The following is a 26,562-nucleotide window of genomic DNA, read 5'->3' on the forward strand; positions in this document are numbered from 1 at the left end:
GGTTTTCACTCTGCTTTTAAACAAAGGAAGGGAAGGTGTGCACTTAAGTGCTTCTCCTACAACTGGGATTGGGAAAGAGTGGGAAGTGGCACTTGCTGCCATAAGAATAGCCAAACTTAGGGTTACCAGATTTTTAAAAAACCTCAGAGGATGAAAGGCCCCAACCTGTTCAGTCCACAGCCCCACCACATTCTGCTCTCCAACCCTAGCCCCACACGAACCTCGTCTCTTCAGGGCTATGTCTGAAGGGCATCTGCGCATGCACAGATGTGACATGATTATATCACACACATGCATGCATGTGACATCATTGCATCACATCCACGCATGTGCAGATACCCTCCATATGCAGCCCTGAGCGCGATGGTTTTCAAAACCAGGACAAACTTCTGGGTTTTGAAAACCCGTCTGGATGCCTGGATAGTCCTCGAAGAAGAAGACATGTCCGGGTAACTCCTGACATCTGGTAATCTTAGCCATACTGGGCCAGACCAATGGTCCATCTAGCCATTGATCCTGTTTCCACAGTGGCCAATCCAGGTCACAAGTACATGGAAGAAACCCAAATAGTAGCAACATTCCATGCAACCGATCCCAGGGCAAGCAGCAGCTTCTTGCATGTTTGTCTGAGAGGCAGACTATGGACTTTTCCTCCAGGAACTTATCCCTCCCAATTTTTAAACCCAGCTACATTAACCACTGTTAACCACAGCCACTGTCAACATGTTCCAGAGCTTAACTATTCTCTGAGTGAAAAAAATATTTCTCTCTTTTATGTGCTCCCATAGAGAATTGTGGAAGGGGATGGGGGGGGGGGGGAGAAACCAGGGTCCACCTGAATCCTCCACTGAATCATTGCTGCTATACCTTACAATTGCCTCAGACACCTCTCTTCTGCCCCCTCCCTTTGGTCCTGACACACTCACATACAAATCCCCAGCCACCTCAGCTACAACTTACTGACACCGTACCCTTGCTGCATCCCCAACACAAATATAGCCTTTGTTCCTCCCACCACACTCTTGCTGTTTGATACCACTCTACATTTGATGCCCCTTGCCCGAGATATCTATACACGCACACAGCACTCCTTACCAAACCAATACCAAATAAAACCAGTTTCCTGACTGAAGCTCTGAGGGTGGGAGGGGAGGGCATCCCTTGTGGATTGACTTTCCTCATCCTGAAATTTGAGGACAAGAATAGTCGGGGATGTCTGAGAATGACTAACATGGCTATCACATTACTTTCTCAGTCTATATATTTGTGTTCCTGAGCTTTGAACCCACCATCTTAACATGTTCAGATTGACAGAGTGCCATATCCACCACTTCCAGTTCAAAGGTCATTACTATATTTCAATGTTTTGAAGGTCATTTGCTACAGGATAACTCTCTTCCCTCTAGGTCTCTAATTCAGTGGCAGGTAGGAGGGTCCCAATTAGAGCTGCATGGGGACAGAAATTGTACTCATCCCCAATGGAATCTAACCCATACTCAACCATTCTTGCTAAAATCCATTCCATCCTTACAATTAACCTCCTCCATCCCCACAGGGGTCAACGCTATGATTTACTTTCTTTCAGTCCTCTGTTTCCTCCCAACCCCAACAGACTCCTGTGGGATTTTTGGATGGTATTCACTATTTAAGCAATGAGGGCCGGATTCTGTAAAAGGTGCCTAAATTGGCTGGTGCCTAGAAAAATGGCACCAGCCAAATGTCAATTGTGCATAGCCACGGGTTACAGAATCGTGCCAAGCTGCGCCTATGTAAAAACTTAGGTACTGCTAGGCGCAATTCTTCAAAACTTAGGTGCCTGAAATGGTAGCCCTTTATAACGTTGGCCTACATTTCCATCACCTAAGTCATGCCCACGTAGGCATTAGATGCCACTAAGCGCCTTGCAATAGGCACCTACCTTTTATAGAATCAGGTAGGCGCCTATTGCCCAATTAATTTTTTTCCCCCCCAATTATTGAAGTTATTAAGGGGATTTTGCCATTTAAGTTAGAGAATCCAGCCCTGAATATTCCAGGCGTCATTCTAGTGCTCTAATTGCCTCTCTGTGCATTCCAAGCCTCGTTCAGGAGTCACCAGAGATTTTGACGATACTCCCACAACAATCCCGTGGTAACTTCTTCCATCTCCATACCTGCAGGAATCCCACGGGTTCTGGTGAATTCCCACACTCGAACAACAAAAGGAAAGAATCCAACACAATCTACAGTGAGTAAAACAAACCAAAACAAAGAAAACTGCAGATATGTGTACAATGATGCAGGCTAAATTTATTAAACCAAAATCATGAATGCGGTTAAATGTTACCACCTTGAACCAAACCAAAGGACCCGACATGGTCTGCGTTTCGGTGAACACGCCTTCATCAGGCATCCTAATGAATCAAAATAAAGTTGTACATAATAAAATAAATAAATAAATAATAAAATGTACAACAGATATGAAAACTGTACAACTATAGATGGATGAGTATGAAAATCATTACAAATTACAGTGTCAAAATACAACCTAAATGTCATAGAGGGTGTATAATATCAGTTTTCTTTGTTTTGAATTCCCACACTCCCCATTCCCGTGCAGCTCTATAACCCCAGTGCCCCATTTTGTAGCTTGAATTACGTCACAATGGAATCACTGGATATAAATAGACCCATTACTTGGACAGTACGGCCTCATTATTGGCCTGGTCCTCTCACCACTGGTCTTCAAAGGTCTTTCCCGCCCTTTCTTCTAATAATTTTTCCTTGCTTGCGACATTCGCAACCTAGAGACTGGAATGAAAATTAACTTCTGCAAAGGGCATCATAGTTGCTGAAAGAAGAAAGTAGTAAGGCAGATTTGGTCCCAGATATATCATTTTTTAATGGACAGTGAAACATACATTGATACACACTTCTGTAACCAATAAAGAGCAAGTGCCAAGAAAGCAAAACTTGCATTTTCCTAAGGAAGGCATCACTTTTTACACAACCCTAACACAGAGGGAGGGAACCAAAACCTTCAATACATTATACAAACCAGTTGGCAATGGGTACCAGAAGCCGCTCTTACTCCTAGGAGCATGCAGTAGCATTAACATCCTGCATCACTGAATTGGCACATATAGGTGACATTTAACCTAGTTCACATTCTGTATCTGATGCATTACTGCATGGGCATGAGAGCACTCAAGTTAGGTTATAAGACTGCAGTGCTGCTACACTATCGGTCATGAACACGTCTGAGTAGAATAGAGGAATCACGTTAACTGTGGACCCGGTGTTCATGTTTATATTAACTACAAGACAGAGCACATAGTATAGGAAGGTATGTACAGCAGAAAGTGCTTATAACCCACTCGGATGCATCATCGTCTTGATGAAACTTGTTCCCCCGGGCAATCCTGAGATCCCTGAAAACTCTAGCAAGGATGTAGGTTGGTGATGAGCAACTACCCTGACAGATTTTGCCACTACTACTGGCTGTTACATGGTTTTCCAAGTCACAAGTAGAAGCTTGCCAGTTATCTGGTGATGGCCATTCTTAAGATCAGACTAGCCATCTTTATCATTTTGCCTAGCATGGCGTAGTGATCAACCTTGGTTAGGGATGGTTCACTCTGCTTTCACAAAAGTGCAATTCCTGTCCAAAATGTGGCTTTAGCCCTAGTTGACCATGGTATGACGTTACAGTAACTGTAATTGTTGATACTGATTGGACAATAGTATGAGTGTACAGTGACAGCCTGCTGATCACAGCTGGGAACAGTGGTTCAGGGTAAGGCAATACATTAACTTTGGTTGTCAGCGAACATAGTCATCATAAAACCTTACCGCAGCCATTGCCTAATATGACTGTGACCCCATTTTAGCAGAAGAAACGAGCATGGGATCCACAGCCCTACCTTCTTGCTGCTGCTCTTGGCCTCAATGTAGCATTGGCTTCATCGCAGCTGTTATCTCCCAACCTCCATTCAATCCCACGAAGACCTAGTTATAGCACAGCCTTGATGGAAGGCACAAGTTGACCGTGTAAGTGTGTTGGGGGGGGGGGGGCTGCAATGGTTGTGACCCAAATGTAGATTTCGCCAGCCCATTTAAGGATGAGACTCACTGTATGGAAAACATAACCATGCACTGGTGATTAAATAGCATAAAGGGAAACCTTCAGGCTATCATGAGCCTTGGTTGTATGGCTTTGAGTTTACATCTGCTCTGTTTGTTAGCCAAAATCATGTTTTCATGTTCCATTTACCAATGGGGAGGTGCTGTCATTTTAAAACAAATGAATTTTCACTAACTCTTCAAATTTAAATCAGTCACTCTTCATTCAATGTTCATTCCCAACGTTTCAATGTGACCTAATGATGTTTTAAATAATGTTGCCAATAGAACTAGTGCTTTCAGGGATCCTCAGACCACCACCCGAGAAGTGGAACGCGATGCGGCCCCAATCTTCATCGATCCCAAGAATACAGCTTACTATGCTGCATATTCTCTGTTTGCATATTTTCTTTTTTTATATATAAATTCTTTATTCATTTTCAAAATTACATCAAGTGTTAAATATATTCATTCACATTAATAATAAATACATCACTTACAAACAATCCTTGATACATTTCCTAAAATCTTATCCCTTCCCCTTTCCCATCCCCCCCCCCCCACCCTACACCTTAAGTTAATAAATATAAGGGAAACAATTTCAAATTAATCTTTACAATATTTTGTTAATGGTTTCCACACATCCTGAAACTTCTTAAAATATCCCCGTTGTAATGCAATAAACCTTTCCATTTTATAGATATGGCATAAAGAATTCCACCAGAAGTTGTAATTTAATCTCCTCCAATCCTTCCAATTATAAGTAATTTGCTGAACGGCAACACCAGTCCTTATAAGTAGTAATTTATTGTTATTCGCATATTTTCTTAATACTATGTGTGTTTTATATATTTATAATCAATTTACTTAACTTAATTTTAGTTCACCCTATTGCCGACTCTTTCTGTGCTTTGCATTTTTGGCTTTGCAGCAGCAGTTTGCAAATAGTCTATATGACATACGGTTACGTATCTCCCCAACCTTGAAAAAGGAGCACGAAACGCGTCGGCTAGGGGATGAACTAAAATTAAGTAAATTGATTATAAATATATAAAAAGCAAATAGTATTAAGAAAATATGCAAACAGAGAATATGCAGCATAGTAAGCTGTATTCTTGGGATCGATGAGGATTGGGGCCGCATCGCGTTCCACTACTCGGGTGGTGGTCTGAGGATCCCTGAAAGCACTAGTTGTATTGGCAACATTATTTAAAACATCTTTATGTCACATTGAAACGTTGGGAATGAACACTGAGGGCTCCTTTTACGAAGACGCTTTAGCGGCTTTATCGCACATGACTTTTTATCATGCGCTAATCCCCGTGCTAGCCGAAAAACTACCGCCTGATCAAGAGGCCAGAAGTTTAGCGCGCGGTATTACGTGCGTTAAACCGCTAACGCGGCTTCGTAAAAGGAGCCCTGAGTGAAGAGTGACTGATTTTAAAACAAAAACATTAACAGTTATATCCTTTATGTCATTTCCCATCCAAAAACTATACAAAAATCTAAAAAAAAAAGATTGTGCTGTTATGTCATTTTAGCATGCATTGACTAAAGCATTTTAGTATTTCCATTACTTTCAATTTTTTAGTAAATTTACAGTCCATTAATCCAACACTTTGATTAGTAGATTACAAATACATCAAAAATATAGAAACATCACACCGTGTGTGGACTGTAAAAATACAGCAAGCAGGAAACATATACAAAACAAGAGAAATGTAATTCCAAAATGAAACCACACAAAATGAAAAGTTTTTCTATGCACACCCGTATTTACCAGTAAAGAAAGGCAGAAAGCAAAAGTTGCACTTTCTGAAGTTGTCTCAGCATTCATGGGTCCCTGATGGAGTGGGGGGGGGTTTTCAAGATTGCAATTGTTGTTCAGTGGCTACAGCTGGACATAGTGGGTTCGAAAGGAAGCCTCATGATTTGTGGCCCCTGGCTGGGGACTTTTGCTGCAATGACTGGGCTAGCTGGCAGGTGGGGAGAAGGTTTAAAGGAGAAGAAGAAGACATCAGCAAGGTGTTTTCAAAAATGAGTGTTGAGGTCAAATCATGCAGGAGAATTGGATAGAGTTGGGGAATAAGGTAGGGTTTACCATATGGCTCCAGAAAAAGGAGGACAGATTGAGACATCCAGGTTTTACTTCCATCGCTTTCAATGAAAGTAAAACCCAGTTGTCTCAATCTGTCCTACTTACTTACATTGCTTTCAATGGAAGTAAACACCCAGATATCTTGATCCATCCTCCTTTTTCTAGAGCCATATGGTAACCCTTGGAATAAAGGCGATAAGTAAAAAGATGTTAACTGGAAAACAGAGGGGATGTGTGAAGACTAGCCTTGGGATAATCTAGAAGATAAACATTTACAATGTGATTTTGAATTGCCTAGTTCCCAATATGATGAAAACTATAGCGTAATTGTCATGAAATAATTGAATGGTTGGAGAGGAGCAGGATTTCATTGGCCAACCCTTTTAATACTTCTCAAGAGTTGAGGGTGGTCTCGGAGGACTGGAGAAGGACAGATATGGTCCCTCTCCAGAAAAGCAGAAGTAAGGAGGAGGTTGGTCTGAACTCTATGTTAAGTAAAATTAATAGAAACACTTCTAAAACAGAGAATAATGAGGTTTCTGGAATCCAATAGATTGCAGGATGTAAGGCAGTGTAGTTTCAATAGAGGTAGATCTTGTCAGACAAATCTGATTCATTTCTTTGACTGAGTGACCAGAGAGTTGGATCAAGGGGAGAGCGCTAGATGAATGTACTCAGATTTTTACAGAGCCTTTGACTAGGTTCCACATAGCCAACTTAAAATAAATTGAATGACATCAGTATGGACAATAAAGTGACTAACTGGGTTAGGAAGTGGTTGAGTGGAAGGCAACAGAGGGTAGTTGTAAACTGACCTCAAGCTGAGAAAAAGGATGTTACAGTGGTGTGCCATAAGGATTGGTTCTTGGTCTGATTAATTTTAATATTTTTGTAAGTGGTATTGCTGAAATCTGTCTGATAAGGTTTGCTTCTTTGCAGATGATACCAAAATCTGCAATAGAGTAGACACCAAAAACAACTGATGGTGTCGATATCATGAGAAGTGACCTTGGCAGAATTTGGCAGCTAAGACTTAATACTTTAAAAAAAAAAAAAAGCAGGGCCATGCATTTAGGCTACAAAATCCCAAGGGAACAGTACAGTTTAGGGAGAGAGAGGTCATTTTATACATGAAAAGGAATGGGACTTGGGTGTGATTGTATCTGCGATTTTAAGGTGGCTACAAAAAGGCAGTATACAAGTCCCAGTCCCTTTCCTTATTAGAAAAGACGATGGCAAAAGCTAGAAGGATGCTTGGGTGTATAGGACATAAATGGCAAGCTGGAAAAAGGAGGTGATAATGCCTCTGTATTTGGTTTTTGAGAGACCTCATTTAGACTACTGTGTGCAACTCTGGAGCCCACACCTTTAAAAAGATATAAAAACAGGACGGAGCTGGTCCTGAGTGCAGCTACCAAAATAGTCAGCGTTTTTCATCATAAAACCCATGAGGACAAACTTAAAGATCTCAATATGTAGTTTTGGAAGAAAGGGGAGATAAAGACATTCAAATACCTTTGCAGCATAAGTTCACCTGAAGGTGAGTCTCTTTCAGTTGAGATTAGTGTCCTGCAAACTTTTTGACACCGTGGCACATTGAACTCGGTGCCGCAGCTAGAGGGCATCTGGAAGTGCGCGGACATCAACATGATGATGTCACAAGCGTATGTGATGCCATCATGTTGACATCCGCGCATGCGCCGAGGCCCTCCAGCTGCAGCCCTGAGCCTATTTCTATGCCGGTAGGGGTTACTGATGGAGGACAGGTGCAGGAAGAGGAGGAGAGATGCCAATGAGGAGAGGTGCCAGTCAGCTGGCGCCAGCGCCTCGCCGGCATCTTGTGGCACACTTGGAATCTGCCGCAGCACAGTTTGCAATACACTGGTTGAGAGAAAGCTCTGGAATGAGAGGACAAGGATGTAAGTGAAAGGGGACGGACTCAGGAGTAATCTAAGGAAATACTTCTTCACAAAAAGGGTGATGAATTTGTGGAACGGCCTCCCAGTGGAGATTGTGGAGATGAAGACTGCATCTGATTTCAAGAAAGCTTGGGATAAGTACAAAGGATAATGTTCCCTCTAAGCTGCACAAATGTGCAGTCGCACATCTGTTCTCGGTCACCACACAGCCTACCCACCGGAGACACTGATCTTTCTGCTTTCTCACTGCCGTCACCTCTACTATTGCTGCTTTCCCAAAACAGCAGTAGTGGCAAAAATAAAATGCAGTCTGCAGGACAGCATTTTGCCTAACCTCAGCTGCTGCCCCCCTCCAGAGTTACTTCTTGTTCGGGGCAGAGCCAGAAGCAACAGGCAGGACCAGTGTACAGTCCTGTGACAATTGTATTTTGTTTTGCCACTGCTGCTGGCTTGGAGAAACAGCAGCAGTGGAAATGTCAGGGAAGGAGCCAGATGCTGGATGGAGGTATGGAAGTGGGGAGAACAAAGGGCACATGTTGGAAGCGGAAGGAAGTGGGGAAGACAGAGGGCACATGTTGGAAGTAGAGAGGATAGGGGGCATATTGGATGGAAGTGGAGAGGGCAGAGGGATATATGCTGGATGGATGTGGGGAGGATAGAGAGGGCACATGGTGGATGGAAATGGGGAGGAGAAAGTGGCAGATGATAGATGGAAGTAAGGAGGAGGGAGAGGGTAAATGCTGAATGGAAGTGGGAAGGACAAATGGGCACATGCTGGAAAGAAGTGGGGAGGAGAGAGAGCGGCAGACAATGAATAAGTGTGGGGAGGAGAGAGGGGCAAATGCTTAATAGAAATAGGGAGGACAGAGAGGCATATGCTAGATGGAAGCGGGGAAGAGAGAGGGAGCAGACACTGGATGAAAGAGGGGAAGAGAGGATATATGCTGGATGGGGGTAAGAGGATAGAGTTAGAGAATGAGAGGAAGTGAAATAGGAGAGCTAGGGTGAGTGAAAGAGGTGGCAAGCTGTAGATAGACAAAATCTCCCATTTTACAAAACAGTAGTGTGTTTTTTAGCACCAGCCGAGGCGGTAACTGCTCCAATGCTCATAGGAATTCCCCCCTTTTACTACTTTGTAAAAGGGGGGAATAAAAAAAAAGGGACATTGAGGATTGATTATAATAAAAAATATCTGGAGAGAGGCAGAAAATTGAAGAAAGCTGAAATGAAAAGAGAAAAAACTGACATTGGCAGGAAATCCTAGCAATATGAGGAAAGCAGAAACCACCAACATAACTGAAAAATGTAAATAGCCAGACAACAAAGGTAGAAAAAAATAATGTTAGAAAATGGAAATAAGATGCTATCTTCTTATTGGATTAATTTTAATACCTTTTTGACTAACTAAAGAGACCAAAACCTCCTTCTCCCCCAGGTCAGGACAGTGCACCATAATAGCAGTATACTGTCCTAACCTGAGTAAGGAGGTTTTGGCTTCTGAAAGGTAATTGAAAATATATTTAGTCAAATAAAAAGGTATCATTTTCCTTTTTTTTTTTTAAATTTGTAATGTAGTGGTTGGAATATGTCAGTTTTTGGAAATTTACATCTGCTATCTTTATATTTTGCACAGTATAAGTGGACACACATTGCTTTCTCTTTCTCTGGTGTTGCACCATATGAAAAGTCTGGCGTTTTTGGGGCTAAATTTAATTTTTATTTTGTGGTTATTTATTCTATATTGGACAGATTTTTTAATTAAATATACCATATTTTTATTAAATAACACAAATTTTAACACTATATATAAATGAATCCATATTGCGCTTCCAGTTATTAAAATCTGTATTATCCCACAATACAGTGGAAGAAAACCTGGAGCTTGTACTCAGTCCATTCACAAGCCTTTTCTGACGAAAATAGGGCTGTGCCACATCATAGTCTGTGTGTATTATTTAATTTCTCCAGTATTGTTATAAAATTTTGTGTGGTAAATTGTCACAGTGTTACCCCTGCACTGGTAAAGGAAACCGTGCAGTATACAAGAAACGGAGATGGAGGCACGGACTGGACTGTAGGAGATGCAATACCTGTCCCCAGAGTTAGGTCCAGAGCACTGCAGGATCCTTTACCCACCAGTTCTAAAATGGATAAGTCAGTCAAAGCCTGTTCTAATCTCCCTAAAAGGCTAACAGGGAAAGAGCATGGACTACCAGTCCCAACATGCCCCAGGGTTGGAGCAAGGCAAACCAGGGCTGGAATGGTTAGCTCAATCAACTCAGATGCAAGCAGTTGCAATCAGCCCAAAACAACCCTGAGAGTGGATAGCCTGAGCCAGAGGAGCTCAGATGAGGGAATGCTCAATAATCCCAGGGAACTTAAAAGAGAATGGTTAGGAGGAAGGAGAGAGCTCACCCAGGGAAACGCATCCTAGTTCCCAACTACAGACTGAAGGATCCTGAAAAAAAGTCTACTCCAGAAGAGGGCTGGAAAGCAGCAAGCGGTCACCCCACCAAAGGCTCAGGTACAGTCCTCTAATTTTGATCCAGGGGTTTGTTATGAGGAGGTTATAATGGAGCCAGAAGTTGGGGAATCCCCAGAAACCTTCAGCATGGAGTGTGGGGGAGGGTGGATCTAGAAGATACAGAGGTCAGCTAAATGCTGCCAGTGTTGGAACAGAGCTTGCTGAATAGAGAAATAAGCTTGGATTGTTTTCTCTGCTCAAAGTGTTTGTGGAACTGTACTGCGATCATTTGTTGTTCTGACATCCAGTGCTGTTTCTGGCTGCTATGTTTTCTGATTGTTTCACTCATGGTTGTGTGTTCCTTTGCAGTTGTCAATAAAGATAATTAAAAAAAAAAAAAAAAAAAGACCCAGATTTTGGTTTTGAACTGTGGTTTTCTTCTGTTTGTAAATTGCAGGCTTGGGGAACAGTTTCTTTTCTTCTTATGTATTTCCCCCAAGCACTGCTAATTGGACACTGGGCACAAGAGCTGAATTACAAGCCATTTGTGTTTTGTTTAGTTTTTTTCTCATTGTTCCTGGTTTTTCCTACTGTGGGATAAAGCCAGAAGCAGCTAAAAGAAGGACTGTATGGAATTTTGTATGATATGTTTTTGATTCCTTCTCTCACACCAAGCAGCATCATGGGGTAAAGATCTAGAACAATTACTTTCGCCCTCTACTTATGAAACGTCTAAAAACACACCTGTTCCTAAAACATCTTGACAACTGATCCACTTATCTCTTTCCTCTCAATAGTGACCTACTGTCCTTTTGATCACTTTTCTCCTCAACAATGAATTTCCTGTCTAATTACTTCTCTTTCTTCTTCCCCTCTTGAAGTCAGTCAATTTGTACCTTTGCTTAATCTTTTGTAAACCGCATAGAACTTCACGGTATTGCGGTATATAAGCTGTTATTATTATTATTATAATAAGTGCTGAACTTTTTCAAATTAAACACCTGTGTGTTGGCTGCCTTTACTCCTCTCCACCTACTCCAGGCCTCGCCTTACCGCTCGGCCGAGGCCCGTGTGCTCCAGGAGAGGTCCCGGCTAGGGCCACGCCCTGTCACAAAATATATGTAAAAGAGCAACGTTGCTTAACTGAAGTGGGTGCCATCATCACATGGTGCCAGGATGGAGCAGTTATCAAAAAGCTCAAAACCAAATGACTCTGCTTTCTCTTTTAACAATCATAACATAAATCAGTCAAACAAGTTGACTAAGCCCAGGGGCACTCAACTTTATAGACAATTTGGCTATTGTTGAGCAGAAGTCCAATTAGATGATGAAGCAAGAGTTGCAGAGGCTAAAGCTACAGACTCGGCACCCTGAGACTCTGCGTTCAAATCCCTCGCTGCTCCTTGTGACCCTGGGCAGGCCACTTAATCCCCTCACTGCCCCAGGTACACTAGATAGAGTTTGAGCCCACCAGGACAGATAGGGAAATATGATAAAGTACCTAAATATAAACCACTTAGGATATAAGTGGTATATAAGTAATAACAATAAATAAAACCAGATTAGATAGTATTGCTTAACTATAAATACAGTGGAACCTTGGTTTACGAGCATAATTCGTTCCAGAAGCAATTTACTCGTATATCAAAGCGAGTTTCCCCATAGAAAGTAAGGGAAACTCGCTTGATTTGTTCCATCTCCCATCCCCCTGGCCACCAGCGCTGCTCCACCCCACCACATCCCCAAAAGATCCCATCCCCGAGGCCACTGGTGCGCTTCCACATCTTCCCCCCCCCCCCCCCGCAAACTGGCATGCCCCCCGCCCGCATTTCCTATCCCCCCCACCCCCCCGCGAACCGGCATCCCCCGCCCGCCCAAACTGAAAGCTTACCCCCCCAATGTTGCACTGGCACGCAGCACCAACCCACAGGAGGTGCCAGTGCCCGAAGATCGTACCTCTCCTCCTCGGAGAGAACGAGAGCCAGTAGGCCTTGAGTGTGCGCAGATGCTCAAGGCCCAGTCGGAGGAGAGGCACGATCTTCGGGCACCGGCACCTCCTGTGGGTTGGTGCTGCATGCCAGTGCAACATTGGGGGGGTAAGCTTTCAGTTTAGGCGGGGGGGGGGACGGGACTCGCAAATCGAGTCAATGCTCGGTTTGCGAATCACGATTTGAGAGAATGTTTTGCTCGTCTTGCAAAACACTTGCAAACCAGTACACTCGTAAACTGAGGTTTGACTGTACTGTACATTGTCTCTGAGGACTGGTTCAAGCAGTTGCACAAAGTGAAGATATGAAAGAAGAAGCAAATAGCTGCTTTGCAGATTCTTTCTACTGATGTTGATTTCAAGAGAACTGCAATAGCTATGGTGGCTTTGATTAGAGGAGGTTTGACTCTGCTGTTTAGAGGGTTACTAGTCTGCTCAGAACGGTAACTGTTGTTGATTTCGTTACGGGTTGCTCACTCCAGCACAAGTGTTTAATTGAACGGCAGTGGATTTTTCTGGTTTTCTCCTATGCGCTAGTAAAGGAGGGGGTGTATTAAATAACAAATTAGAAGCACAGTGCGTTTGAAGGCGTTTATACAGGGACAGAAAAGTGAAATGATGGTCCCAAAATTGTCCTCTTAGTGGCTCAGCTTGCAGGAAACAAGGCCACTGTGCACTTTTCACAAACATCACGATCATTTTAATGATATAATTTAATTGTTACTCAAAAAATATGCTTTATTTTTTTATTAGTAGATTATGCAATAGCCCAGGCACATGGATCACCACTATGGATACTTATATGAAATGTAAAAGTCATGAAATGTAAAAGTCAAAAAACAAAAAAACATCAGACCTAAGTGTGAGGTATCCTTGGAGGATGCTATTGAAAAAGGATATTTAGGGAGTCCCGGTAGAGAGGTTCCAATAATGGTGAAAGAAAGCCCAGAAGTTTAAGAGGCAGGCAAAGTAAAAGACTCAAATTTTCCCTGTCTTCTCAGCAGCCTGTAGTTGCAAGGAAAAAGCACAATTTGAAGTGTCTGTATGCAAATGCTAGAAGCCTAAAAAATAAAATAGGAGAGTTAGAGTATATAGCATTGAATGATGAGATAGATATAATAGGCATCTCGGAAGGAGGACAATCAATGGGACACTGTGTTACCTGGGTACAAATTATATCGCAAGGATAGAGTAGATCAAATTGGAGGGGGAGGTTGCGCTATATATTAAAGAGGGAATTGAATCAAATAAAATAAACATTCTGCATGGAATAGATAGCAGTGTGGAATCCTTATGGATAGAAATTCCATGTGTGAAGGGAAGGAATATACAGGAAGGGTTATACTACCATCTCCCAGGACAAAATGAGCAGACAGATGAAGAAATGTTTTCAGAGATTAGGAAAGCTGGAGAAAAGGGCAACTGTATAATAATGGGTGATTTCAATTACATATATCAAAAAATCATATGCTGGACAAAGATCACAGTCTAACTGGTAATTATAGTCTACGGAGGGACTGTCTCAAACCAGAAATACTCTCACATCTATGAGGAGCACCCAAAATAAATTTTTGGAGCAAAAAAGACCTCAGTTAAAGGGGCTTCATGGATCTAAAAAAAAACCAAAACTCCAAAAGGGTGCTGCCACTCGGATTTACAAAAGTAAATCAAACAACGATCGAATCTTCATTCATACCCTCAAAGAACAAAAATGTTGTGCTCTACCTACACTGGAGTTGGAGAGAAAATCTATGGAAATACAGACTGGCCACTATAAATGTGACATTTGCCAGATGTGTCAGTTAATGATAGAAGGCTCCCGGTTTGTGCATCCTGTATCTCTATTCGAATACACTCTGCATTCTCACACTACGTGTAGATCAAGTGGTGTGATATACTGCATTCAATGTCCTTGTGCACTACTGTGTGTTAGCCAGACATCTCGGGTGTTGAAGACCAAGCTACAAGAGCATAAATCTTGCCTCCATACAAATCGAATGGAGGAACCTATAGTAGTGCACTATAAAGATTATCATCATGAATTTATGGAGTTGAAATGCACAGTCTTAGAAAAATGCAAGGAAGCTCCAAGACAGGGCCATTGGCGAGGGTATCTCCGCCAGAGAGAGCAACGGTGGATTTACCATTTTGGCACTGTTAGTCCTGGTGGCTTAAACATAGTGGAATGGTCTGCCTTTTTTCGATAAGTGTTCCTTTATGTAGTACATTATTACATAGAAATGGCAGAACACAAAAACAAAATCCAATGAAAACTGCAGTACTGCCAGCCAAAGCAAAAACAAAAAACAAACTGCAGGCAACTATGTACAAGATACAGGCAATGTTTATGCAGTTCCTTATAACAAACCAAAGGACCTGACAAGGTCCGTGTTTCGGAAAACACTCCTTCCTCAGAGGTCCATGGTTGGTAAGGTATAAAATAAGCTGCATAAAAGGTATGCCTCCAAAAGGCTTTTGCTTGACTATTTTTGTGTCACATGTTCCAAGTGAAGAAGGATTACAGATAGGCAGTTGTTTTATACCTTTTATGCAGGTTATTTTAGAGAAATGGCAGAAACATAGTTTCTTTTTGGTAAGTTCATTTTCCAATCTCCAAGTGTTGACAGTATTTTTAGTGACTGTAAACTACTGTGTGATTCTCGATATCCAGTCAAGCTTCACCCATATAAGTGTGTCGTGCTCTGGCTTTCATCAATTGGGGCCGTTTGAGTGCAAGTGGGTGGTGAATTCCCTTGGATTAAGCACCTCCCTAGTAAAGACGTCACTGAAAGGAGAAGAACTGTGAGTAAATTTAAACTGTGTTTGAGTGCCTTTGAAACCGTGGCGCCATTTTCTGGCATTTGGATTAGACCTGTTAGTAAACCCCTGACGCAGCTTTGACAAGTGAAACGGGGATTCCCTGTTGGGTGATACAGACGGGGTGCTTGAATCTTGACTTCTTGTGAAGATGACTGGCAGAAGATATAACGTGGTTGGATCTGCAACTGAAGTTAAGTGCTCCATGTTATTTTTATATAATTTGCAGTGCTGATTTGTATATGATTTAGAGCACAACATTTTTGAATTTCCAGTCTTGAGGGTATGAATGAAGATTTGATCATTGTTTGACTGATTTTTGTAAACCTGAGTGACAGCCTTTGGGAGTTTTTTTTTAAACCCATGAAGCCCTTTAACTGAGGTCTTTTTTTTTTCTCCAAAAATTTATTTTGGGTGCTCCTCATAGATGTGAGAGCATTTCTAGCTTGAGACAGCCTGTATATTCCTCTGTATATAATTACCAGTTAGACTGTGATCTGTGTCCAGCATATGACTTTTTGATAAATGATTTCAATTACCCCCAACATTGACTGGTTAAATGTTACATCGGGGAATGCCAGGGAGGTAAAATTCCTAGATATCATAATTGACTGCTTCTTGGAGCAACTGGTCCGGGAACCAACAAGAGGGGGTGCTATTTTAGATTTGGTCTTTAGTGGAATGCAAGACATAGTACAGGAGTTAACTGTGTTGGGTCCGCTGGGAAACAGTGATCATATCGTGATCAAATTTAAGATGATACCTGGAGTAACGTCGCAAAAGAAATCTACTGTAGGGGCATTTAATTTTTGAAAGGGCGACTATGATAAAATGAAGAAAATGGTTAAAAAGAAGCTAAAAGGATCAGTTGCAAAGGTTAGAACTGTAAACCAGGCATGAATGTTATTTAAAAATACCATTGTGGAAGCCCAGACCAGATGTATTCCACGTATCAGCAAAAGTGGAAAGAAGAGGAAACGACAGCCGGCGTGGTTAAAAGGTGAAGTGAAAGAGGCTATTGGAGCAAAAAAAATCCTTTAAAGAATGGAAAAAGGATCTGAATAAAAAAAATAAGAAGAAACACAAGCATTGGCAAGTTAGATGCAAATCACTGATAAAGATAGCTAAGAAAGAATATGAAGAGAAACTTGCAAAAGAAGCAAAAACTCATAGCAATTTTTTTAGGTACATCAGAAGCAGAAAACCTGTGAGGGAATCTGTGGGATCGTTGGATGATCAAGAAGCAAAAGGTGCGCTCAGGATGGATAAGGCCATAGCTGAAAGACTTAATGAATTCTTTGCTTCGGTCTTAACAGAAGAAGATGTAAGAGATCTACCTGAACCGGAAATGGTTTTCAAGGGTGATGATACAAAAGAACTGAAAAATCTTGGTGAATCTAGAAGATGTACTAAGCCAAACTGACAAGTTAAAAAGTGATAAATCGCCAGGATCGGATGGTATATATCTCAGGGTACTAAAAGAATTCAAACATGAAATTGCTGACCTGTTAGTGATCTGTAACCTGCCGCTAAAATCGTCTGTAGTACCTGAAGATTGGAGGGTGGCCAATGTTACGCTGATTTTTTAAAAAAGGGCTCCAGGGGAGATCCAGGAATTTACAGATCAGTAAGCCTCACCTCAGTGCCGGGCAAAATGATAGAAACAATTATAAAAATTAAAATTGTGGAACACGTAGACAAACATGATTTAATGAGATGGAGTCAGCATGGATTCAGCTGAGGGAGATCTTGCTACACCAATTTGCTTGACTTCTTTGAAGGTATGAATAAACATGTGGATAAAGGTGAGCCGGTTGATATAGTGTACCTGCAAACAAAGGATCATTAAGGGAAACATCTGGGTCCCCCAGATCAGGATCAGGCAATGCAAAAGCTACATCAGGCAGAGGTATGGATGAGCCAAAGGCACTACACCAGTAAGAGATGCCGCTGATGTGGATTGAGACCATTCAAAGGAAGAACACTTGGTCTGAAACTCCAACCACAAAAATTTCATGAACTTGGAGACAGTGTCCTGCTCTTGTGGCAGAAAGTCACCCTTAGATGACTTGCACTTGCGTTTTTTGGGCTGCAGAGTGTTCGCAGCCTGGCTGACAGAATTATCAGCTATGCCGAGCCCCGAAAACAGCGACGGCTGCCCCACCGGGCTAGCTGACTGTTTGAGTTCAGGTTGCAGTGGGAAAGAAATTAAATTGGGCATCACAGTCTCCCCCCTTCCTCCCCCTGTGCCACAGGGGAACATGGCGCAAGGACGCTGTAAAAGTGCTAAATTTTCACAATCCTGGCATGAATCCACATGAGGAGAGCCTAAGGACTCCATCCCAGCAGTTTTACAGGCCAAAATCAAAGTTTTGAGAAAGAAGGGAGCTGAAGAAAAAAAAGGTTGCTAAAAATCCAAGATAGCTGCCGCACAAAATTTTGTGCCAAAATCGTTATTTTTTTACAATTTCTGAACTGCAAAACCGGCAATTTTTAGGATTTTTGAGGAGGGAAAACACAGGGAAACAATTAGAAACCTCCAAAATCCTACTTTTACACCCTACCTCAATATCTCTCACAGGCTGTCAGCCTTACTCACTGTGACCTAGTTAGAGGATCAGTGCTGGAACCTGCTTGCAGCTTTCTCACAGGAGCTGGATGTTTAAAATCACTGCGACAATGCTGGAAATGCTTCACAAAAGCTGATCTTCAGGCTGCTAGTCAGACTCCAATGTCTGACTACACCTCCACCCCTGCAGGTGCACACTGGGATGGGCCACTGAACCACTGGGACCACCGGATGCACAATGGGATGGGCGGAGGCACAATGATGCAGTCGGCATCCTTCGAGACCCCGCCGAGCCTCCTAAGGACACCCAACAGCCTGCGCTTGACCCCTGAATAATAGAAGGCGAGACCACCCTCAGGGACAGCCCTGAGCTCCAGAAGAAACTATGCAAGCTGGTTAACAGGTACCCATTGGGATTGGCCTATCAGCTACAGACTAAAGTCTGTGAAAGTTCAAGCAGGCAGAGCTTCAAAATCGCTCCAAGCACTGAAATACCCGAAAAGGGGACAGAATTACATAGAGTTAAAAACAATAAAATGGGAAGAGCAGAACAGACACAACTGCAGCCATGCATGCAGAAGGAAAGAACTCTAGAGGGAACGAAAGAGCCCTCTGAAGTACTATAGAGGCAGAGTGAAAAATCTGGAGTGGATTCCTTCTGCACCATGCGGTTAAAGGGAAATAACCCTACTGTCTAGAATGTCTCGCCTACTGCACTGGAAAAGCAAATTATAGAAGCTTGATCAATGACAGGTGCACAAAACATTTCTACTGGCTCTGTGCTGGACAGATCACTGTACAGAAGTTGTGACAGACTCAAAAGACCTGCAATGATCCTCAATGAAGCAACTGCACCTGTGCCAGAAGACAGTTGAACCTTCTGTGACGATGGCAATGGGTGTACATCAGTGCTCTGTTCCTTCTAAAGCTTTTTGTTTGGGGTAGGTGACACAGATGGGATGCGCTTAGATGTAATGCCCTGGATTTCATCTACACTGGAAGTGGTGGTGCTTTTCTACGACATTAGAATTTGACTTGTGCTCCGACCTGTGCGACTGCATAAAGAAGTCTGCAGCCTAGGCTGAGGAATCTCAGTCGAGACTTGCACAAGCTGGAGGATGTGTGGCATTTGTCCCTTTACACCCGGACTAGGCAGTAGAGGCGGCATCTGCAGAAAGACACAGATCTCCTGGAGTAAACTAGTCATCTGACCTCTGCACACAAGACAAGTTTTGCTCCTTTTTCCTGCACCCTAATATTATGGAGGTGATGAGTCAATATTTTGAGGCTCAGGTAGACATTTTTCTGAATCTAATAGACAAGACACTTGGAATGAATATCAAAGCTCTGAATTTTTCTACCACATTGTAATCATAGATGAAAACTGTTATGGTCCATGTCATGTTCAACAGGCAGGAAGAAGAAAATAACTAAAATTAAGAAAATTATTTTCTTTTTTTTTTTTTTTAAGAAAAAGGCAACTTACTGAAGACAAACATGCTGAAAGGCTAAAGAGCAGAAAACTCTTTAAAATATGGGAGGACTTAGTTTTCATGTCCATCCAGAAGAGGCGAGACTGAGGAGACTGCTCCTTGCAGGAGGGGTGATGCATGCTCAGAACTTTACACTGGTTATAATCTCTGGGAGGACTCTATCCCAGCGCCATGTGATAATGTAAAAAACCTTGGTCCCCTTTTATCAAGCCACGTTGGGGGGGTGGGGGGGTTATCGCAGACCACTGCAGTAAAAGCTCCGACACTCACGGAATTCCTACGAGCGTCGGAGCTTTTACCACAGCGACCCGCGATAAAAAAACCCTAATGCAGCGTGAGAAAAGGAGGCCCTTGTGTCCAATTATACCCTTCTTGCTGATGGAAAGCATGCACATCATAAGAATGCACTTACTTACACATGATATGAACACAGGCATTCGTGGGGGCATAGTTTGGCCCGATCTGGGCAAGATTCACAATGTATGTGCACGCACATATTTACACCTTCTTCAGAGCAGGTGTAATCCTGTGCAAGAGCATTTGTGTGCTCCTAGGGCTCACTGTGTGAGCCTATTTAATAAAAGCACGTGGAAGCCAATGCCGCCTTTTAAAAATAGGTGCCCCCTTACAAAATAACCCCTCCCCCCGCTATCTTGTCTACTACCTCCTAAATAAAGCACTTGAGGACTGAGGGCATATAAAACTCTTTCTAAACAGAATTTTGAGCAATATTCACATTTACTATAAACTATACTATAAATACTATAAACACATTTTTTAAATAATGATCCCTCATATATATATATATGATATGGTTACAAAAAAGGCAGGCTTCCCTGTGAGTGGTCTCGCACAAATCAGTGAATTAACATATGATTGTGTGTTACCCAGCGCAGATTCAGCCAGTCCTGGTTTTGCCCTGCTTCACGCACTTGACATGTCTGTCCAGTGGTTATCATGATTCCATGCATGCATGCATGAGGCAGGGGGAGCGGTTTGTAAAAATCAGGACTGACTCATGCAGTCCATCAACAATCATAGGCTCCATAGGGTGATCATTTGGCAACCAAAAAAAAAAAAATTGCACAGAGAAGAAACCTGAAAGATCTAGTAAAGAACCTCAAGCAGCTATAAGCATTGCGAAGGAGTGTGACGGACACAACAAGCATGTATTGCATCTCTTCTCCTTCACATTAAGGGGATGACAAAGTTAGACAAGTTCTTGCTGAACCAGAACGTACGCAGGTAAGGCTAGTCTCAGTTAGGGCACTGGTTTTTGACCTAAGGGGCCGGCGCAGGACCCAGCAGCAGCATTTCTTATGTTCTTATATTTAAGTAACACTTAGCAACACTTTGGCTGGCACCCCCCACCCCAATCTCTCCTAGTATTTCAGAGTCACTAAAAGGAAGAGGAGGAAAAAAATGCAGGATTGACTAGAAAAAAAAAGAGCCCTTCCACTCTTCTCTCCTCCACCCCCATAAATAAGCCAACCTAGAAAAGACAGACAATTTAGATAGGGTGGCCTGGCCTGCTTTCAGTGGAGAGGTTTTAGTGTTCACAGTAAAGACTTATTTTGTCAGCTCTGCAAATGGGTTTCAAGAGGTCTAATTCTGCCCAATCCTTGATACATTCCCTTCAAAACATCTCTTGAAAGCCACCCATCCTTTTATTCCATTAGGCCTGGCCTGTTCTCACACCATTCAAGACACTAAAGAGACCTAGATCACCTCTCTTCCCAGCTAGGCAGGTCACAGGGCAGCTGCATTCTTTCCACCTCTTTCTCAGATCCTTTGCTGCCAGGTTACACTAAGGCATAGTCAAATTGTCCTCTCTCCAGTCCTTCCTTATGGTCTGTCCATGAGGAAGCTGGCATTCGACTGTATGGATCCAGGAGTATACGGAAACAGCGCACCATCAGTATTACCAAGAATACCAGTAGGAATATCACCATTGCAAAGACGGTCTTCTGCTCAGAGTCCATCCCCATGCTGTTTGCTGGATGGTCCAACAGGGTTGGGGATAACAGCAGGTCATAATCAGTGCTGTATTCTGGATTCATTATGGCTGCATAGCATAGGACCCCTTCTGAACTTCAAAAGCTTTAAATAAGACAGTTAAAGGTCTCGTCTCTTTGGGTAATTTCCTGAAAAGGAAAGTCAATGTCAGTCTTATCCATAATCCAATTTCCTGTGTTCAAAGCAATGTACAAAATTCTCAAAAGCATCAAATAAAAAGAGAATGTTACAGTAAAACCCAAAAGCAGCTGGAGGAGCATTTTCAAAAGAACATACAAGTCAAAATTGAGATGCCCCACTCATAATGTCCCCCAAAAATTAAAAGTCCATCCCACAGCCATTTTCAAACAGGAAAAACATTAGGATATCCTGTTCAAAAATATGTAAGGAAAATATTCTTGTGCTGCAATATTCCAAAATGAACGGCAATTTTCAAAAATTAAATGTCCAAAATATGAACGCCAATAAAGTAGACACAAAAAAATCTGGCATCATTTGTATAAAAATGGCCATTCAGGTGTCCCTATAGAGCAGAGGGGCAACCTATTGGTCAGTGCAGTGGATTTTAAACAACAGGACCCAAGTACAAATCCCACCTTAATTCCATTGTATGTTTGTGAGTTCTCCAGGAGATAACAACTTACCATTCCTAAAGGTATAACTCTACAATAGCCATCAAGCTTGCAGTTATCTTATAAATTCAGGTACAGTAGGTATTTCTGCATTCCAGGAGGTTCACATATAGCATTTGTACAGAAACAAAAGAGTTAAAGTGGGAGTTATACCTGAATCCCACTGTTCAAAGTCAAGTTTATTTAAATTTGTTACCCTGCCTATTGGGGGAAAACCTTCTAGGCGGCTTACAATTTTTGAACTAGGAGGTACTATTGGAAAATGATGAGGTTTCACACAGACACGCAATAATCAGAATGGGACAAATGCTTGTGTACCTGAATAAATTAATGGAAACTGTTCTGAGCTCCCTTGGGCGAACAGTATAGAAAATTGAAAAAATAAAGAAATAAGACAATTCATCAAGGCCATTTTCAGCGTACAGCGTTTCATCGTGGCTGAGATGAAATGGCCACAATGAATCGTCCCATTACAGGAAGACTGGACTTCCAAGATGAGCAGCTGAAAGCTCTAGCCAGGCCTCCCTGCTTGGCACTGCCGACTTCTTGTTGCGAAGAGCAGCTCCAGCCCAGGGCTACCGTCGTATGTATGCCTCCTGACCTCACCCTGCAGTCTGCTGCTCACCACTGCCTGCTTTCCCCATCGCCCTGCGGTCTGCTGCTCTGGTGCCTGCTGCTAATTCAGGGGGTGGGTATAATTTCAGGGGGAGTTGGGGGCATCACCCCCCCCCCCCCAACACTGAATTGGATTCATCGCGGCCAGTTCATTGCGTTGAAATGGCCATGATAAATTGTCATAGACCCTGCAATGACTGCTAGGCTACTAGCCTTAATACCTAAAGCTGTCATAAAGCCTGGTTTCCATTCATTTTCATTACTTAGGGAAGGTGAGAGGGTGTCAGTAACCACTGGGAGATTAAGGAGGGATCATGCTTTCATCCCTCCAGTGGTCAGCTGCTCAATCAGAAAGGGGAGAGTGTGGTGCAGTAGTCAAACCCAACTGAGGTTGTGGGTTCAAACCCAAGCTGCTCCTTGTGACCCTAGGCAAGTCACTTAATCCCTTGCCCCAGGGACATTAGACAGTTTGTGAGCCCACCGGGACAGACAGGGGAAAAAATGCTTGAGTACCTGAATAAATTCATGTAAACCATTCTGAGCTCCCTTGGGAAAACAGTATAGAAAACTGAATGAATAAATAATGCCAGGAAGTACTTTTTCATGGAGAGGGTGGCAGATACCTGGCATGCCCTACCACAGGAGGTGGTGGAGATGAAGATATTAACAAAATTCAAATATGTGTGGGATAAACGCAAAGGAATCCTGTATGGAAAAAAAAAAAAGAATAGAACCACACAAACATTTTAAAAAATTGGAAATCATCTACATTACTAGACTACACCTTTTGGTGGAACTCTTTGAGCATGTACCATAAATTCGAATCATATGCATATGAAAAGAACATGATATCTCGTTTCTCTACAAAATTGATGCGAAATAAATCACCTTGGTCGTTCTTAGATTCATATGTTCATTCTGCCTCGTAGACACTTCTACCTCTCTCTTTTTCTCCCTCTTTCTCTTTCTTCTTCTTTACCTTTCTTTTTTCTTTTACTTCATCCTCACTTTCTTTTTTTTTTTCTTTTACTTCATCCTCTCTGCTTATCTACCCTTTCTATTTCTTTTCTTAGCAGTTTCAAATACTCTGAATTCTTCTTAATAATTTGTTATATGCAAATGAATGCAATTACGGTTTCTTTTGTTTCTACATCACTATTTCTTATTCAATTTTCATGTACTTGAACTGCTTTCTGTATATTATTTATAATATTCAATAAAATTATTGAACTCAGAGAAAAAAAAAAAAAAAAAAAAGAACCACACAAACAGCTTAGATGGCAACTCCGGTAATTGGGAAACAAAGCCAGTGCCGAGCAGACAGTCTGTGCCTTGATCATGGTTAGACAGATTTGGAGGAGCAGCTCTAGGCCAGTTAAATAGTGCAAGTGCTAATATTCAGTGCAAGATGGCCACTGCATATTAGCACTTAGCAGAAAACTGGCACTAGCTGGCTATGTTTAGCAGCCAAATCCAGCTGGTCTATGTTTGACTGTTATGAAGGATAATTTATACAACATCTAATTCAATAAATTCATTTACTACACATCAGTGTCTAACTACTTCTTTATAAATACTCTATTGTTACTAAAACACTTTTGTGATATGCAAAACAACCATTCTGTTAACATATTTACCTATTGTATAAATTAAGAGGTTGAAGTATCATAAAGGGTGCACGGTTCTCAGTAAAGAAACCTCTTATAACTTAGATGTTATTTCAAGTCTTCATCCTGAATGCATGTAGTATAATCATTTACTTCAAACCTCCTACCTACCTTAAAAAGTTGGGGTTTTTTTTTGTTTATTTAATAATATTTGATATTTTAATTGATTAAAATTTAGAAGAACTAATTGGCTAAGAGTGCAAAACCTACCCCTATCTTTTATTTTAATTAATAGATATATGTTGTTAACTTAATTTGATTTAATTTAATTTATGATATCCTGACTTAAAATCATTTCATTCAAACTTATCATTATTATAATGTTGTAACTTGAAATCATTTCATTCAACTTATCATATTATTAATGAATTTAATTATGATATCTAGCATTAAAATTAATTCATTTAATCCATCAAGTAATTTTTATATATATTAGAGAAGAACAGCAACACTTATCTCAATGGCTTCCTTGCCAGGACCAACGTTGGTGGGTTTGTAAACTACCCAACGCTCAGATTATTCTAGAGCGTTTCAGCTATTAGCTAGCCTTCATTGGGGTACAATATTGCTGCTGTACCCCAATTTCTGGGCATATAATGTGTGCGAATTATTCCATCTCTTTTCCTTTTCTCAGTTTATAGTAGATATTCACTGAACAGAAGCTAAAAATAGCTTGAGCTTAAATCAATGCAAAAGATCCAGTGCTCAGGAATGTCAGCTACTGACATTTACGAGCAGATCGGCTCTTTATAAGTCAGTGCTTCTATCTGATAATGTCACTTATAGCAGCAGTTCACAACCTGGTTTTTAGGGGCTGTCTACATTATACAGGACTGTCCTATTTTTCAATCTGACCATGTACAGAAAAAAAAATTGACTGAAATTCACCTATAAAACACACGGGTAGAGTCGGGATTTTAGATAAAAGAGGGGATGGGGAGTGAAAATGATACAGTGCATCACTCCTTCCCCACTCTTCCCTCTCTCATCTTTCCTTCTGCTCTCTTTTCTTCTCCCTCCCATCCCCTCTTTCCAGAATGCTCATTTTCTATAGCTTTCATCACGATCCACCTTCCTTTCTTTCAAGCATCTCTCGTTCTCCACCTTACATTCTATCATCTGCACCTTCTCCCTTAAGCTTTCCATCTGTTTCCTACCCCCACCTCTCCAAAGTTTGTTTTTCTGCCCTTGGATTCCTTTAACTTTCTTGTCCTGTTCCTTAACTCCATCACTTCCGTTCCATCCTCCCCTTTCTCCTTTATCACTTTGGGTTTTTAGAATATCCACAATATATTATGTATTAAGAAAAATGTGCATTTTCATTATGGATATTCTGAAAACCAGACTAGCCATACAGGATTCAAGGACTAGGCTGAGACTGGGCTGACAATGGATGCGCACAGTGGCAAGTTCACGAACTTAATTGTCAGTTCTCCTATGGTTCAATCAATGATCTGAAACAATGTCGAAACAGAATTTTTGTTTCTGCAAATTGGCACTTTACGAAATAAGATAACACTCTTTTCAGCTACAGTGGCAAAATAACGCTCAGAATTTAGGAAGCTAGATGGTTGGGATGAGAACTTTTCAGCACCCTCTCGTTATCTGAATGTTCTTCAGTGCTGCTGTCTGTAGAAAGGTCTTACAAGTCTTAGGGGTCCTTTTTCTTAAGGCGCGCTAGCTGTTTTAGCACTTTCTAAACACTAACGCGTCTATTATATCCTATGGACGCGTTAGTGTTTGCTAATATTTAGCATCCGCTAAAACGGCTAGTACGCCTTAGTAAAAGGACTCCTTAATTAATGCAAGTTGAATTGACACAAAGGGCTCCTTTTACTAAGGCGCGCTAGCCGTTTTAGCGCGCACAGGGTATTACCGCGCGCTACGCGGCTAGAACTAACGCCAGCTCAATGCTGGCGTTGGTGTCTAGTGCGCGTGGCAATGTAGCGCGCGCTATTCTGCGCGTTAATGCCCTAACGCAGCTTAGTAAAAGGAGCCCAAAGTCTTTGGGCTCCTTTTATCAAGGTGTGCTAGCGGGGTTAGCGTGTCGGACATTTAATCACATGCTAACCCCCGCGGCAAGCCAAAAAACTAACGCGTCAATGGAGGTGTTAGCGACTAGTGCGGCAGGCAGTTTAATGCGCGGTATTCCATGTGTTAAACCCCCCTACTGCGCCTTGATAAA

At 41.9% G+C, this 26,562-nt stretch overlaps 1 protein-coding gene across 8 annotated transcripts in view; it reads right to left on the reverse strand.

Annotated features, from left to right (window-relative positions):
- Positions 1-16,964: 16,964 nt before the first annotated feature.
- The window catches only part of CTXN1 (cortexin 1), a 161,766-nt gene continuing 152,168 nt past the window's right edge, over positions 16,965-26,562 (reverse strand). For all 8 annotated transcript variants that reach the window (XM_033953532.1, XM_033953527.1, XM_033953528.1 and 5 more), the window contains one exon: positions 16,965-21,591. In XM_033953532.1, coding sequence (XP_033809423.1) covers positions 21,250-21,507 — 258 coding nt within the window. In that variant the 5' untranslated portion in view covers positions 21,508-21,591 and the 3' untranslated portion in view covers positions 16,965-21,249. The remainder of the gene's footprint in view (positions 21,592-26,562) is intronic.

The sequence above is a fragment of the Geotrypetes seraphini genome, chromosome 8 (assembly GCF_902459505.1).
Source record: "Geotrypetes seraphini chromosome 8, aGeoSer1.1, whole genome shotgun sequence".
Classification (NCBI taxonomy): Eukaryota; Metazoa; Chordata; class Amphibia; order Gymnophiona; family Dermophiidae; genus Geotrypetes; species Geotrypetes seraphini.